General features: G+C 46.2%; 2 protein-coding genes across 2 annotated transcripts in view; one reads left to right on the top strand and one right to left on the bottom strand.

Annotated features, from left to right (window-relative positions):
* The window catches only part of SLC49A4 (solute carrier family 49 member 4), a 124,372-nt gene extending 116,018 nt beyond the window's left edge, over window positions 1–8,354 (bottom strand). Inside the window, exon 1 of the mRNA XM_075933110.2 lies at window positions 7,499–8,354. Within this exon, the coding sequence (XP_075789225.2) occupies window positions 7,499–7,856 (358 nt within the window). The 5' untranslated portion in view covers window positions 7,857–8,354. The remainder of the gene's footprint in view (window positions 1–7,498) is intronic.
* A 102-nt stretch (window positions 8,355–8,456) lies between these two features.
* The window catches only part of HSPBAP1 (HSPB1 associated protein 1), a 68,823-nt gene continuing 59,835 nt past the window's right edge, over window positions 8,457–17,444 (top strand). Inside the window, exon 1 of the mRNA XM_075933109.2 lies at window positions 8,457–8,562. Within this exon, the coding sequence (XP_075789224.2) occupies window positions 8,532–8,562 (31 nt within the window). The 5' untranslated portion in view covers window positions 8,457–8,531. The remainder of the gene's footprint in view (window positions 8,563–17,444) is intronic.

The following is a 17,444-nucleotide window of genomic DNA, read 5'->3' as shown; positions in this document are numbered from 1 at the left end:
TGTAACAGAACCAAGCACAATTTAAAAGAACTTCAGCCGGTCATAAAGGGACAGATATAGGGAGAGCTTGGGCGTTTGGATTTGTCACACCCAGGTGGCACAATCCACTGGGGCACCTTTCAGCCTTTCCCCAAGGCTGCCCTCTGCGAAGGATCCCTGTGTTCTAGCAGCTAAAATCTAAGGTGTAATAAGCTCTTCCTATATAACGGGGCGTCTGTTGGCCTGCTGGCCACCCTCTGCGATGGGACCCCGGTCCTAGCAGTAAAGGCACGGACGTTAAACCTTTTCTCGGAAACAGACACACACACTGCCCTGACCATCGGCTGACAGGATCTACCCCATGAGCACACCGGATAGGGTGACATATAATGGTGCCAATAGTAATATCTGGGAGAAGGAGAGGCACTTGGTGAGTATCGGTGAGTTCTGGATGGAAAGTGGTCTGAATGGACTGATGGAATCGGAGAAGGTGAAGGTGGTTCAGGAGAGAACACAGTCTGTTCCGGACTTGGCGATGGGGTCGGTAGCTTGGGTGTTTTCCGACGCGCTTTGGTTGGTGCTGGAGAGTGTTGCGTTGGTGACGAGGGCGGTGTCAATGTGGGAATTGGTGCCGTCTGGAGAGTTTTGCAGGATGACGGCGCCGCAGTCGGGCAGTGCGCCGGTGCCGGCTGGTTCGTCAGTGCCGACGTGTGTAGTGCTGTTGGCAACACATGGAGTTCCAGTGCTGGTGTGGAAGCTGTTGCCAGACTCAGCACCTGTTTGGTCTGTGCGACCGTTGCTGACTGTACTGTCGGTGCCGGGCTTGGTGCCGACACACTCTGAACCTGTTTCTGTTTGTCAGGTCGGCAGGCTGTAGTTGTGCCCGAAGTGCCTGGCTTGTCTCCCGTGCTCACACAAATTGATGGCAGGGAGCAGGCCTTCTTTTAGAATGCGTCGCCTTCGGAGAAGGTCGACGCTTGGCTGCTGGTAACGATTGTGAAGGGCCAGGGGAGTATGTTTGTGACTGGAGAGCTTTATCAAAGAGCAGCATTTTTAGCCGTATCTCCCAGTCTCGTCACGCTCGAGCACTGGGGATATTTCTGCAGAATATGCCCCTCGCCCAAGCACCTTATAGACAATGCGTGCCCGTCAAATGCAGGCATCGGCATGTGCCACATTTTTTTAAGCCTCGTGATCCTGGCAGGGCATCGTGAAGAACATCCTTGGGGGCCTTTTGGGGTTTTTTTTAGCGAACGTACTGAATTATCATGTATATAGTAGCCCAATGTCTGAGAGTCTGTAACGCTGTAGCATTACAGACTCGCCTCTGGGGGGCGGTCTTGCCTCCTGCCGTGGCACTTGCAGGAGGCATAAGGGATCTGTCAAAAAAGGCTTTCTTTCTTGACAGATCCCCCTCTAGACTGCCGCTTTTTACTGACAAAGTGCTGAGTTGGCAAAACATGGTGGCCATTTTTATGCAAATTAGGCACAGGATATTTAAATCCCCACCTCATCTGCAATGTCGACCTGCCTAATTTGCTTCCCTCTGTCAACAGAGGGATGCAGTCTGGACATACCCTAGGTGACAACGGCTAACCGTTTAAAAAAATTTTGTCTCTCGATTTCTAACAGAATTAACATGAGAGGTAGCTCTCTCCATCTGCTCCCGAAGACAGGAGGAACTGGCGGGAGCCGGACCATTTGACCAGAAACAGTGCAAAAAGCTGCTAGACGACCACCGCGCATGCATGGTCTGGCAGGCAACTGCTAAAAGTTCTCCAATCTGCGGCACCGAGACAAGCATGACACCAACAGTGGAGCACCCACGGGGACACTACTCGAAGAAGAACCGCAACATCTTACTGGACCTGACAAAAATTGCAATAACTGAATGGATAGTTTCAGAAAGTGTTCAATTTCCCTTTTAACCATGACTCTAGTTACAAGAATTTTTGAAGTGTAGGAGCCTGGCCTCATCTCGGGTTTCTTCAGCTGAAGTTACCCTTGTTCCTGACTAGTGAATGATCTAACAGACAGCAATATAGTAGAACTTTAGAGTCATGGACACCTCGGGAAGGGACATTGTTCAGAACTCTGAACTGTTTGCAATCATGAACAAGATATTATTGGATAGATTGCAAGAGCAGGGTCTCACAGCTCTGCCTGCGAACGTCAGGCTCTTCACCTCCTCACAGTAAGTGGCTGCCCGGCAAGTGAAGGTGAGTACAGGCATATCTGGTTCTAGGAAATTTGTAGCGGTTACATGGTTACTTAATTAAATGCACTTTAACATCCCTACTTAAAATTTTTAGCCAATATGGACCATTCAAACAACAAGAGCCTAATCCAAGGCTCACGGACCTCCGTGAAAATATTCTCATTTACTTTGATGAGCAATAGCTCATGTTTTAAGAGAACTGAAGAAAATGGTCTTAAGATTGGTATAACTTCTACTCTCTGACTGAAGAAGATACATTTGTTTAAAAAAAAATAAAAAAAAAATAAAACCCTCATTCCTTTGCACCTTTCCTCTCAAATAAAATCCTACAAGTGGACCTTTAATAGAAGAGCAAGTGTTTGGTAAAATGACATTAGGTCAGAAAAACCTTATTCTCAACGCAGAAGAAAAAAATTTAAGCAGAAAAGCATCCCTTGACTCACTCTTACTTGTTTGTCAAGTCTACATATTTTAGTTTATTTTCTGAAAATCAAATATTAAAGATATTGCACAGTATATTTTCTTAACTATGCTCTAACAACATAATCAATACATTTTTATTTACCTAAGCAATATGCTGCACAAACAAAACATATCAGTCAGCTCAGATGCCTCAAAATAACACTAACTAGATAGAGTTCTGTTATGAAACTTCACATCTCTCCCCAACTCACCATCCAAAATCAAATGCATTAGGGATGAAAGAACCCTACTAGAGCATGACATCAGCCCATAAAGGGACCCACTTCATCTTTCTTTGTGGGAGTGGAAGATTTTTTTTTCCAGGCAGAGTGATACTCCCCATGGCGAGTCCCTTATGGAAGTTCTCCACATCGTTTATCAGGATTTTATCACAAACACCATTAGGACAAAAGCTCTAGGATCTACCCTCAAACCTAGGATATCCCTGAGTATCTGAAGGAAGTTAGGCCCAGAACTCACACTGGCTCCAACCCCAGCAACCACTCTGGCTCCATAGAAGCCATACCATAGAATACTAGAATCACAGAATACTAGGACTGGAAGGGACCTCGAGAGGTTATCAAGTCCAGTCCCCTGCCCTCATGGCAGGACCAAATATTGACTAGACCATCCCTGATAGACATTTATCTAACCTACTCTTAAATATCTCCACAGATGGAGATTCCACAACCTCCCTGTGCAATTTATTCCAGTACTTGACCACTCCTTTTTCCTAATGTCCAACCTAAACCTCCCTTGCTGCAGTTGAAGCCCATTGCTTCTTGTCCTATCCTCAGAGGCCAAGGTGAACAAATTTTTTCCCTCCTCCTCATCACACCCTTTTAGATACCTGAAAACTGCTATCATGTCCCCCCTCAATCTTCTCTTTTCTAAACTAAACAAACCCAATTCTTTCAGCCTTCCTTCATAGGTCATGTTCAAGACCTTTAAGCATTCTTGTTGCTCTTCTCTGGACCCTCTCTAATTTCTCCACATCTTTCTTGAAATGCGGTGCCCAGAACTGGACACAATACTCCAACTGAGGCCTAACCAGTGCAGAGTAGAGCGGAAGAATGACTTCTCGTGTCTTGCTGACAACACACCTGTTAATGCATCACAAAATCATGTTTGCAACAGCATCACACTGTTGACTCATATTTAACTTGTGGTCCACTATAACCCCTAGATCCCTTTCTGCTATACTCCTTCCTAGACAGTCGCTTCCCATAAGCCTGTCCTTGGCTGCAGGTGCTCCCTGAACTCTTTGGGAAGGCTCCACAAGCCAGATAGGCTATACTATATGCTGGAGATTATCTTTTAAAATCAAATATGGGATGATACACATCTCTTGCAGCCGCTCTACTCCTCCCATCCACAGCTCACCCAGACTCCAATCTCATCACATATGTAAAATCCAATCTTCCCACAGGATCCAGGACTCTGGGGAAATGGCTAGGACTAAATGAGATAGGGTTCAGTCATGCCTATGTCTATGACAAAGCATGAAATGGAAAAACCCTGGAACAGGCTTCTAAGAGAGAATGTGTAATCCACATGACTGAAGGTTTTTAAGGGCAGACTGGACAAATGCCATTTAGGGATAGTCTAGATTTAGTTGCTTGGTCCTGCCTCAGCACAAGAAGCTGGACTAAATGATCTCTCCGGGTCCCTTACATTTCTATGATATGTGCATGAAATATCCCTTCCGTATGCAGATGTTGGTAGGAAAGAATGTGGCTATGGGTCAGATAAGTAGTATTTATTTTAGAATGATAGGATTTACTAAAAAGAAACACCACTTACCTGACCCTTTTAAAGCTGACTTCACAGTCCAGGGTTCTTTGACAACTGTAATGTCATAAAATGAGAGCATATGGGGGCACTAGAGTACACCAGTATGATTTTATGAATCCTTCAAAAATAAAAAATAAAATATGCTGTTGTCTATATGCATAATATTCTTTTCAGCCTAATTAGTGGGATTGAGCACATATTGCAGAATGATCATTTTCATTTCCAGATTTTAAAAAGATTAAAAAAAAATCAATCCAGTAGTCAAATGTTTATAAACAGTAATGTAACATACATGTATGTGATAAAGACAAATCAACTTTGATGAGGAACTAGCTTAAGTTTAAAAGCTTGAAACTATTCACAACAGCGATTTTAAAAAAATGAATAACTTTCACGTCAAAGAATCTGAATCATCATGAAACAAAATCGGACTAAACAGAGCATGGCCAGCTACACAATTAATGATAAGCCATATTATGGCCTCTGAAAGGTCCATAAATATTGAAGGCAGAATATGGACCAGCAGTATTACTGAACTGGAACTGTTTTTCTTCTCTCGTGAATTGTAATATGTAACAAAACAACTAATTTCAGATGACGAAATTTGACAAATACAGTTTTCAATGTACTTTTCTGTGCTGAAGATAGCAAGTAAGGGTGAATATACTATAAGAGAAAATGGTGTATTTTCAATATGTTTCCGCAGTACAGCAAATTAAGAGTAATTACAAACATATTTGTATTCCTCAAGAGAAATCAAAACATAGCTCTAAATGAAAATGTTTAACCAAGAGAGCTTCAACCACCAAAGAACCAGGTCAATGCTCTGACGAAGCTTATGTGCGTGACAGCAACAGTCCTCAATTGAGGGTCTGCACCCGCCTGTGGGACCATGCCAATTTCAGGGGGTCTGCACATCTTAGTGCTCTGTAGGGCAGAAGCCCCAAACCCATGGTAGAGATAAGGTGTGAAGTGGGGGATGATGCCCCTCCAAACTGCAACGCCAAATTAGGGCAGTTCCAGAGGCAGCTCCATATATCCAAGACCTATTTCCTCTTCTCCTTGCACCCGAGACCCTGCACCCTGACCAGGTCAGAAGGAGGAAGCAGGAGCCAAGCAGTGTGAGAGAAGGCAGCTATAGCACACCCACATTTCTTCCTCCATCTGCTGGTGGCTGATGCTCAGACCCCATGTGCTGCTCCCTCCCCATGCCCTGCTGTGCAGATGTGGCCTGAACCCTACCAGGCCTGCACTTCTGAAACAGAAGTCAAACTATGACCGGGCACAAGATGACCCCTCCTCCCTACCTATCCAGTGCCTGAAGCCCTGAGCTCCACAGAGCTAGCTCTCCAAGACCCCTACCTTCCCCCAGCAGCTGAAGCCTCAAGCCTTGAACTCTCCTCCTTCCCTCCCATTGGGGAAGCATGACATAGAAAGAAAAAAAACCTGATAATCGCTGCCATCTTGCTCAACAGTGCATTTCTAAATATTATGGCAGCATGAACCGTAAAAGCCACACAAAAAGTCACTTTTTTGTAAGCCGTAGGCACATGGGCAGTAAGCGAAATGCCTACAGGGGGAGGCTAGCCTCTGGTCCCTCCCCTTCTGGCCAAGATTGCACTCCTTCCTCTCCCGTTTTGTTCTCCTCCAAGCACTAGTCAATTAATCGCAATTCAACATCCTGAGTTTCAAAGCGGCAGTGCTGCTTGGAGCCCGGGATCAGGAGGGGACTCCCCAGCTGACCCAAGGCTTCAGCTCTTTTGCCTTTGAAGTGTTGCAACAGCCCTAGGCACTCTATCGACTAATTGAATAGTTGATACAGAAATACATCAACTATTTGATCAATCAATTACCCGATACTTAACATCTTTAATCCATGAATAATCACAATTCACATCAGTGGGAGTACTCATGTTCCTAACAGGCCTTGCATTTAAAATAGCGTATTTAGCATGCAAAAAGTCTAAAATCTAGACTTTTTGCATGGTAAATATGCTACTTTAAATACTGGTAAGAAAACAAGTTTCAAACAGTTTATAATCTAATTTACCACTTCAAGAATCAGTTTTATATCTTAAATTTTCACAAAGAATGGTTAAAAAATACCACCAATTTGACACATAATCCATTTAAAATTAATTTAAAGTTTTTCAAGGCACGGCAAATACCTCAAGTCCTCCAATTTGTCATAACATTTTCATTTTTGATGCCTAACATCTAACATTAAGCTCTGTTTCGCAAGCCTAACGTGTTAAGATTTTAAGACCATTGTGCTTCCAAATAATTCAAATGGACAGATTATAGAAATTAAGCCACCTCTGAATCCTCACCTAAAGGTCTTCAGATTTGGTGTTGGAAATTCCCTAAAACCTTTTATTTTAAAAAATATTAAAGACATGTTTAAACATCTTCATAATGAATGTCTTTTGCTAGTCATTTATTTCAACTGTGTATTTAGAATATCATTCATTTAATCCTTTTAAAGACATTACCTCATTCAAACTATCTTAATGGACAACTCTGAACACAAATAGGAATGGGTGAGTTATAAGGAGATTTAAGGATGAAAAATAGTACATTATAGATCGGTAACAGCAGTATCATATAGTTATGTTGACAAAAAAAAGATACTATATGGTTTAGTTCCAAACTACAGCCATCCACAAACAAAAAACTCAAACAAATGGAACACACACACAAAAAGTAGGTCAGAGTCCTCAGTTGACCCCCCGAGAGAGAGAAGGGAATGGCAAAGGGAAGACGAGCTGAGAGGAGTGAAAGATGTTGAGGGGCGAGTAGGGAACACGAAAAAGACAATGGGAAAGGCGGGATAAGGAGAACAGAGGTGTTATGAGACCCCCTTGCCAGGCAGCCACAGCCCCTCAAGTTCCACTCCTCATACAGCGCCCTAGGGGTGCGACCCACACTATCCCCCGGCCCCACCAGTGCGCTTAGCAACCTCATGTTTCCCGAAAGCCTTTCCTAGGGCCGTTCATTTGCCACCCGACAGCTCCAACTCCCCCCCCCCCCCCCCGCCGCGCTCACCCCTCTTGTCCATGAGCCACATGAAGGCGAAGCAGGGCAGGAAGCCGATGGGGCCCCACAAGACGAGCAAGGCGATGTCCCAGCTGGAGAAGCCGAAGGCCAGGCGGGCCGAGTTCTGGATGGGCCCCCAGCTGTTCCACACCAGGCCCTGCGCGAAGCCCAGCAGCGAGAAGAGCAGCAGCACGAGCCAGCGCCGCCCGTACACCCGGCCCGGCGCCGGGGCCAGCCGGGGCACCGCCGCCGCCGCAGGAGCAAGGTCCCGCCGGAGCTGGGGAGCTAGGGGACCCCCGGCCGCCACTCGGGGCTGCGGCGGCAGGAGGGACTCCCGCTCCTCCGAGCTGCTCCAGCCGAGACCCATGTGCGCGGGGCGGCGAGGGAGCAGCCTGCGGGCGGCCAGGAGGCCCGGGAAAGCGATGCCAGGCCAGAGCCACAATCACAGCAGCTCTGTCGGGCCCTGCCCAGCCGCATGCGCGAGCCGGGCGGCTCTGCCCAGCCACCGCCTCCCTCCCCCCCCCCGCCCCCAACGGTCACTTAGCAGGAGGCGGGGGAGCCCCTCAACTGAAAACCCCAGTCCAGCAACGGTCAGTCCGTGGGGGGAGGGGCACTCAGTCAGAGCCTGCCCCCCGACACTCGTTGGGGGGGGCTACCACGCAGTTCCCACTCCCCCCACCACAGTCACTCCCTAGGGTAAGGGGGCCCCTCCCTCTATCAGACCCAATTACTCCAGGGGGGGGGGAGCTGTGGGAGACAGGGTCACCACCTCAGTCAGAGCCTCCCTCCCCTGGGGCAACGGTCGCTTCCCCCATGGGGAGCCGCGCGCGCGGTTGGCGACCAGGGCTGCGAGGGCCCTTAGCCGGGTCCTGACCCCACCCCCCCGCCTGGCGCGCGTGACAGCTCGGCCGCCTCACAAACAAACCCACGTGAGGGCTCCGCTGCTCGCGCGGGATCGGAGGAGGCGGGGCTGCCGGTGACGAGCAAAGCCTGAGCCAGGCCTAACCCCTCCCCCCCCCCCCCCCCCCGCCTCGTCGCGAACATGGCAGTGGCCGCGGACCCCCCGCTCCCTGGTAGGTGGTCGCGGCCGGCTGGCGCGTGCACTGCTCTGCCCTGGCGGCAGAGTCTTCGGGCTTGCGGGGTGTCCTGCCTGCTGCGCCGCTCCCAGCACGCCTGGCGCTGCAGCCTGCAAGGCTCTCGTAACGTGCCGGGCGCAGGGGGCCTTTACACCCCAGTGCTGGTCTCGCCCTGTCTCAAAGCCAAGGGCGAAGTAGGGGATTGGCGGCCCGCTGGCATGAAAGGCAGGATGGCCGTGGATTTAAAAACCGTACAACCTCAGGAAACACAGAAGTTAAAAGTTCTCATCTTCAGGTTAACTTGCCCGTATCCACTTCGTATCCAGTTAAGATTGAAATGTCTTGTATTTTTTTTTAAATAAATCTGTTTCTGTTTGCTGTTTTCCAAGGATACAAGGTACAGGTTCAATCCTACTCTCTGGCTACGTCTACACTGCACATGCATTCTTGCGCAAAATCTTGCAGAGCGTCTACACTGCACATGCATTCTTGTGCAAAATCTTGCAGAGCGTCTACACTGCACATGCATTCTTGTGCAAAATCTTGCAGAGCGTCTACACTGCACATGCATTCTTGCGCAAAATCTTGCAGAGCGTCTACACTGCACATGCATTCTTACGCAAAATCGTGCAGAGCGTCTACACTGCACATGCATTCTTGTGCAAAATCTTGCAGAGCGTCTACACTGCACATGCATTCTTACGCAAAATCTTGCAGAGCGTCTACACTGCACATGCATTCTTGCGCAAAAACTTGCAGAGCGTCTACACTGCACATGCATTCTTGCGCAAAAACTTGCAGAGCGTCTACACTGCACATGCATTCTTACGCAAAATCTTGCAGAGCGTCTACACTGCACATGCATTCTTACGCAAAATCTTGCAGAGCGTCTACACTGCACATGCATTCTTGTGCAAAATCTTGCAGAGCGTCTACACTGCACATGCATTCTTGCGCAAGTAAATTTACAGTAAAGCGTGGGAAAACAGGGCTTCTGGTGCAAAAGTTAGTCCTTTTCCCATGAGGAATAAGCCCTTTTGTGGAAGAGCTCTTCCACAAGAAGGTAGCGTGGACAGGCATCAGGGGTTTCTTGCACAAGAAAGCCCTATGGCTAAAATGGCCATCAGAGCTTTCTTGTGTAAGAGAGCATCCACACTGCCATTGATCTGAGGAAGTGGGTCTGGCCCAGGAAAGCTCATCACCTAATAAACCATCTTTTTAGTCTTTAAAGTGCTACATAGTTCTGTCTTTTTTTTTCAGCTAGACCAGAGTAACATGGCTGCATCACCACACTGCCATGGGCGCTCTTGTGCAAAAGCACATCTCCTGCGCAAAAGCACATGGCAGTGTGGATGCACTCTTGCACAAGAACTTTTGCACAAAACAGTTCTTGCGCAAGAAGCCTGCAGTGTAGATGTAGCCCCAGTGTCTTCACTCACTCTTTGTATCTTTCTTCTGTAAATTCGTATGTGGCTAATCCTCTGCTGATCCTTGGGACTTTGTGTACCATGCATCTTCCCTCTACTCCAGGGCTGGGCAGAGCCTGTCAGCAGGCCACATCCAGCCCACCTAGTTCTTCTGTCAGGCCCGTGTGGCAGTTCCCAGTCCCACCCCCTAATGCATTGCCTGGGAACCGGGGACATGCGAGCCCTTTCAACTGTTTCTGTTAAAGGGTTTGCACCTACCCGTAGGCTCCGAGGCAATGCATTAGGGGGGCCAGGAGCTGCAGCCCTTTTCAACTGCTTCTATTTAAAGGGCTCTCACCTTCCCCTGGCTGCTAAAGCTCAAGCTCTTTAAATAGAAGCAATTCAAAGAGCTTGCCACAGGGGAAGCAGAAGCCCTTTCATTTATTTCTATTTAAAGGCCCCATCCCTTCCCTGCTCTGCTCCTTCATATCCCTACTCAAAGTCTCTTTCCTCCCAAATAATAATCCATGCCTCTATGCTTAAAATAACTTAATCTTTAAAGGAACCTCCTCAGTGGATGTAGGTAACTTACTAATCAAGCAACCTCATTATATGTACACTGCATAAATCTCCCTGATCTGATACCACTTCTCCTTGATTTAAACGAGACTCGTTGTGATCCATGTGCACAGATTCAGATGCAGGATCCAGGATTAAGTTTGGTTTTGAGATTCTATAAGAGATGTTGAGGTGTTGTGATAGGTTATCTACTTGATTAGGAAACAAAGAGGTGGGGAAAAAATCTGGTTTCTGATGTTATCTGCTAGAAATAGGTGACTTGTGGTAGACCTCAGTGCATTTCCCAGTGTGCCCCTGCCAAAATTTTAATTGTGAAATGGGATGCCTCCTCATGCCCCCTTCTTGTTCTTCTGCGTGTCTCTGCCTGCACACATACACCCACCACAGGCAACAGTTGCCTGTGCTGCTAGATATGACTTGGATGGGCACAGGGCTTCTCTTCTAGGCTGTTAGTATTGTTTTATAAGGTGGATAAAAATCAGCAGTGGTCTAAATAAAACAAAATTAAATCCCCATTGAATTTTGCTATGATTTGCATTTAGACTAGAAAACCTTAGATTAATTTAGTCGTCTGTCACATGAGCTAAGCTCATTATAAATTATCATTTGAATAAATTGAAGAATATAATCAGTTCTGTATGACACAGGTATCAATAGGTAATAGACTCTGTTTACCTCATGCATTTGTCATAATAAAATTAGTGGTTAATGTTTCACAGTACTTCAATACCTCTGAAAAATTATTTATTTCAAATGAGCTTGCATAGGATTTCTGTCACAAAGATTGGAACTTAACTTGATAAAATGGCAGTATGTTGAATGAGGGTAAACTTTGTAATGGGGTGCATGCACCAAAATAACTGTTAGATTCAATGTTATTTATCTCACTAATACATCGCATTACTGATGCACTAAGCAGCACACCAATGACATTTGCATGCATGGTACTTAACCCCTGTTTCTGCAATCATATCTGTGCTGGTGGATCCTTATGCCCTAATGGAGCCCCATGAAAGACGATGGACACTGGCACAATGGTATGGCCCATGCAAATCTGACTGCAGGAACAGGACCTAAACTACGAATTGCAGGCACTAAAGTGGACTGAAGTAAATTTATAACAGCCTAAATAATTAGACATATGGGCAAAAAATAAGAAAATGAGATTGTCTAATTCAGACTAACTCACTTGGGACAATATATTTCACACACAATTCTTTAATAGGAGAGACATATGGATAATAGAAGAGAGAAAATTAGATTTGAACTTTAATGTGAAATGGCTTCCAAACTAAATATGATCTAAATTCAGGCCTGGCTCAGTTATGTATTGTATATATTCAGTAATGCTTAGAGGTATCAACTAGAGATGTGAATGTTTAACTGGTCAGGGCTAGAGCAGCTTCCCTCCTCCTGTGGGTAGGGGGCTGCTCCAGCCTCATGGGGGAAAGTGGGCACTGCGGACAGGGGCTGCTTCAGTGGCCGGAGCAGCCTTTATCCACGAGGTGGATTTTCCACAAGGCATGGGCTGCTCCATTTCAACTGAGCTGGAGAAGTTCCCCTACTCCCTCCCTTTAATCGGTTAAATGGGATCTTATTTCCCTAGTATCAACCAAAATCAGTGCCTTATAGTGGGAGGTCCTTTACAAACACCAACACCTCAAAATATTTCAACTCTGCCCGTTGAAAACTTGCAGTTTGGTGCAACTACACTGCTACTAATTTCAGACTTATTAAAGTAGCATTAATGATAAATTGCTGTCAAATGCAAAAAGTAAACTAAGTGAGGGGAAAAAGATTCTCTCCCCCCAACCTTTTTAAGTTATATTAATCCTAGGTATTCCTAGCTACATTAATGAGTAGAAAATAGAATTCGTTCAGAAATGTGAATTTTCAGTGCTCTATAATGTCTAGTACAGTGAAACTCAGACCTCAGTTGTTCAGGAGTCAAATTAGCAGTCAGCTTTACCCAAAAGAGCCACAATAGTGTGAATTGATTATTTCATTTAATATTTTTATATTTACTAGGGGGCTGTGCCCCCTGCTCACTATGCTCACCAACCCCCCCTCTCTCTGGCTACTTTCTCAGGGGCTGTGCCCCTTGCTTGCTACGCTCACCAACTAAGTTTCCTGTAAGCTACGCATCTGTGCAGTCGTGCAGCTGTTTTCTGAGCTGTGCTCAGAAGTTCAAAGCTCCCGTGTAGACAGGGAGCTCAGCTGACCAGTGGTAGGCAGAGTGTCATCTTGCTGAGCAAGCAGCTAAACAGAGCTGCTCCTGCTTGAAATGGAGCAGCTTCCAGAGCACGTAAACGGAGATAAGGAGACAGTAAATGGCAGGGAGAGGAAGAGGAGAGGAAGGGCGTAAGTAAGTAATTAGCTGATGAGGAGTCAGAGGGGAAGGGAGTTTGGAGAGTCCAGTCTCTGCGAGGAGACTGTGTGAGTGCACAGCATAGTGTCGGTGGGGGAAAGGAGGTGGGTGGGTGCTGGCATCTATGCAGTGAGGTGGAGGCAAGTGGTAGTTTCGGGTGTCTGACTCATTGCAGTCTTTGTCTGGAATGGGGGGGAGCAGGTTGCATGGTATATGATGTGTGTGTGTGTGTGTGTGCCAGAATGACATGTGCATGATTACATTTCAAACAAAGTTTACATAGGTGTTAATGACTTAAGGTAAGAAAGAAAAATATTCTTTTAACAGAATTTTCTGGAGTGCTGCAGATATCTAAAACTCTGATCTTAGTGATTTTTTTAAAAAATCCTGTGTTACTAATTAATACATGGCATATTGTATTGCATTAAGGCCAGATCTTTGCTATGTGGTACAGTTCTTATGAGTCAGAAGTAGCAAATACTAGCTCGAGTTGTTAGAAATATATATAAAAAATGTGTGTGTTTTGTTTGCATTGGTGGTGCCACATCTACACTGCCTTAATGTTGGTGGTGCACATAAGAATTTTCAACCTGCCCAAGGATAGAAAATGTTAAAGGAAACACTGCCCTCCAATCCCCCTATCTCTGGCAGCTTTCATCGCCAGAGAGCATGATGATGTCATTCTGTGGCCCGGTGAGGAAAACTTTTTTATATATTGTCACAGCAAAATGACTAAGTATTCTACAGTTGATTAATAACACAGTAAAAGCATCCTGATTGGTTCGGAGCTTAAAATGGTTAATATTTAAATCACGGTGTTTTAATATCATGTGCTTCAAAGAAGGGATATAAAATCCCGTGTAATTAGTTAACCAGTTAAGCATTAAGATTAACCGGTTAACTGATTAAATGGGGCTAGGCTGGAAGGGCTGCTTTAGCCCATCTGCTTCCAACCCCACATTGGGCTGCCAGCACTGGGCCGGAAGCTGAGGTGGGGGAAGGAGGGGAGGTGGAAGGTGCTGGCTCCTAACCTGTGCAGGCTTATGGTCTAGGAGCCAGCAGCCTCGCAGGGCTAGAGCAACCCTCTGCCTATGGTGGGCAGCGGGCTGCTTCCATGATAACAGTTAACTGTTATCTGGCAAGTATCACCCATTACCTGTTCACATCCCTACTTCAAGGAGTGGCAGGAAACACATGAAAGAGCCACTTGCAGCCTCCAAGCCTGAGTCTGAGTATCACTGGTCTAGTAAGTGCCCTGTTTTACCATAGTGTAAAAATGAAGACTCTGAAATGCATGTGAAATAATTAACATAATAAATGTCCAGCAATTAATTCATGCCATCTTATCATCTGTTTTGGAATATATTTTGCCTTGTACTGACCAGTAAAAGCTGATATATTTTAAGCAAGAAACAGCAACCATAACAAAAAATAAGCAGCAGATATCAAAATAGGTGATGTACAGCTAGCTTTATTTACTATTGACTGGAGTCTGTTTGTGTGTAGTATGGCATTAGCAGCAGCTCCTGTCCTATCAAACTGGTTGGGCTCAGTTCCTTGCTCTGATCATTTTGTCCTCTGGGGTTGCAGAATTGGTCAGATTTGGCCCAGCCTCTTTGATTGAAGGAATAGCCAGGCCAAATTTGGAGAGTAAAACTGTGACCTTGTACTTAGTGTCACAGTACCATTCAATCTTGGTCTGGCTGGCCCCCCATCATCATTCTGGAGGGGCAGCTAGATTATACTTGAGCAACACAGCAACCTCACAGTTCCTGGAGTGGACACTCAAGCCCAGCCAGCACCATGGGACCAGAGCTGCAGGAACCACTGCTGCAGGGTAAGTGTAGGGTGAGTTCGAAACCCTGCCCCACAATCCCCGGGGTACAGAACTTGACCCCCTCTCTCAGGGCTTGGGACCTGATTTCCTCCTTACCCCAATAGATCTTCCACACAACCCTTTGACATAGTGAGGTAGTAGAGTTTGTGGATGATACTAAACTGTTCAAGATAGTCAAGACAGAAGCAGAACTTCAAAAAGATCTAACAAAACTGAGTGATTGGGCAACAAAATGGCAAATGAAGTTTAATGTGGATAAGTGTAAAGCAATGCACATTGGAAAAAAAACCAACTATACATATAGTATGGTGGGGGCTTATTTGGCTACGACAAATCAGGAAAGAGATCTTGGAGTTATCGTGGATAGTTCTCTGGAAACTTCCACGCAGTGTGCAGCGGCGGTCAAAAAGGCAAATAGGATGCTAGGAATTATTAAGAAAGGGATAGAAAATAAGACAGAATATCTTACTTCCCCTGTATAAAACTATGGTACGCCCACATCTTGAATACTGTGTACAGATGTGGTCTCCTCACCTCAAAAAAGATATTTTGGCCTTGGAAAGGGTTCAGAAAAGGGCAACTAAAATGATTAGGGGTTTAGAACGGGTCCCATATGAGGAAAGGCTAAAGCGACTGGGACTTTTCAGTTTGGAAAAGAGGAGATTGAGGGGGGATATGATAGAGGTATATAAAATCACGAGTGGTGTGGAGAGGGTGAATAAAGAAAAGTTATTCATTAGTTCCCATAATATAAGGACTAGAGGACACCAAATGAAATTAATGGGTAGTAGGTTTAAAACTAATAAGCGAAAGTTCTTCTTCACACAGCGCATAGTCAACCTGTGGAACTCCTTGCCAGAGGAGGCTGTGAAGGCTAGAACTATAACAGAGTTTAAAGAGACGCTAGATAAATTCATGGAGGTTAGATCCATAAAAGGCTATTAGCCAGGGGATAGGAATGGTGTCCCTGGCCTGTGTTTGTCAGAGGCTGGAGATGGATGGCACGAGACAAATCGCTTGATCATTGTCTTCGGTCTGCCCCCTCTGGGGCACGTGGTGCTGGCCACTGTCGGCAGACAGGATACTGGGCTAGGTGGACCTTTGGTCTGACCCAGTACGGCCATTCTTATGTTCTTATATAAGGTTGTAACTCAAAATGTGGGTTGCAACCCAGGGGTTCAAAAAGTGTGTTAAAGGCTGTACACTATAGCTAATGGGTGTAATCTCTTTAGACTAGGGATGTTAGGGTATGTCTACACTACCCCGCTTTTCGAACTAGCGGTGTAATGTAGGCATACCACACTTGCAAATGAAGCCCGGGATTTGAATTTCCCGGGCTTCATTTGCATAAGCGGGGAGCCGCCATTTTTAAAACCCCGCTGGTTCGAACCCCGTGCAGCGCGGCTACACGGGGCACGAACTAGGTAGTTCGAACTAGGCTTCCTAGTTCGAACTACTGTTACTCCTCATTTCACGGGGTTTGAACCAGCGGGGTTTTAAAAATGGCGGCTCCCCGCTTATGCAAATGAAGCCCGGGAAATTCAAACTAGGAGGGTAGTGTAGACATACCCTAAGCGACTAGTCAACTACCCAATAAGCACAGGCTTATCAGGTAGTCGAGATGACTAGTCGCTTCCCCCTGTGTCAGAGGCAGCAAGGGGAGAGGGAGCAGAAGCTGGATTGGTCTCCATGGGGTGGGGGTGGCAGAGGCACAGCGGGAAATGGAGCAGCAGGGACTGAAGCAGTCCCCATTTGCACCAGTCCAACTGCTGTGCCTCTGCCTTTTAAATGTAGCAAGAGCCCTGCAGGAATCTTGCTAAATTGCAAAGAAAGAGGAGGTGCAGAGGGAATGGGCAGCTCTTACTATATTTAAAAGGCAGAGGTGCAGCCGGGATAGCGAACGCCCCACCCTATTCTTTATCGACTAATTGAGTAGTCGATGGAAATTCCATTAACTATTCGATTAGCTGATTAATTTAAATTTTACATCCTTATGTTAGACCAAATTGTTACCAGCAAAGGCGCACTAGTAAACGAAATTTAACGGGGCCCGCTCTGATTAGATGTTAAAATGCCTTTGTCCCCAGAAGGAGGTCCGACCTGGAAACCACCGTATCTGTCACAGTCGGATTTACCCCCCAGTCCCATTAAATAAACACGGACACGTTTCAGATTCAAAGTTAAAGGGTATATTGAAGATACAACAAGTAAGTAACAGCAACACAACACTGAATCGATAACCCAGCCCCTCACCCTCTGAAATAAAAGAAGATAGGAGAGAGATAACTGGCAACAGAATATTATACTTAGTCCGTCAGAGGCAGCTTTGATGTTCAGGACCTTCAACCCTTTAGCTTAAGGTATCTGTCAGGGGAGGAACACTGAGGCGTCCCTGAGGATATGGTGAGACGCTTGGTTTGCTGTTAAGTCTCTGCTTGCACAACGGACAGATGCGCAGTTTGTGCAAAGAGTGGTTCTAAGCGCCGTGAAGGCCTTCACCATAGCAGGTGCCGAAGAATGTTTGAGGCTCTGTTTTGGTCCCGATGATGCAGGGAGAAATCAGGTAGGTAAGGCTCACGATGCTGGGCTATTGCCACAGTGTGGGCCGAAGCGCCCTGAGGGTGGCAGGAATGGAATCAGGTAGGTCTGTCAGCTAGACTGGGCCTTCACCATGGTCTTCTCTTGTGAC

The sequence above is a fragment of the Pelodiscus sinensis genome, chromosome 7 (genome assembly GCF_052426305.1).
Source record: "Pelodiscus sinensis isolate ZL-2025 chromosome 7, ASM5242630v1, whole genome shotgun sequence".
NCBI lineage: Eukaryota > Metazoa > Chordata > Testudines > Trionychidae > Pelodiscus > Pelodiscus sinensis.
This window is presented reverse-complemented; position numbering and strand designations above follow the sequence as displayed.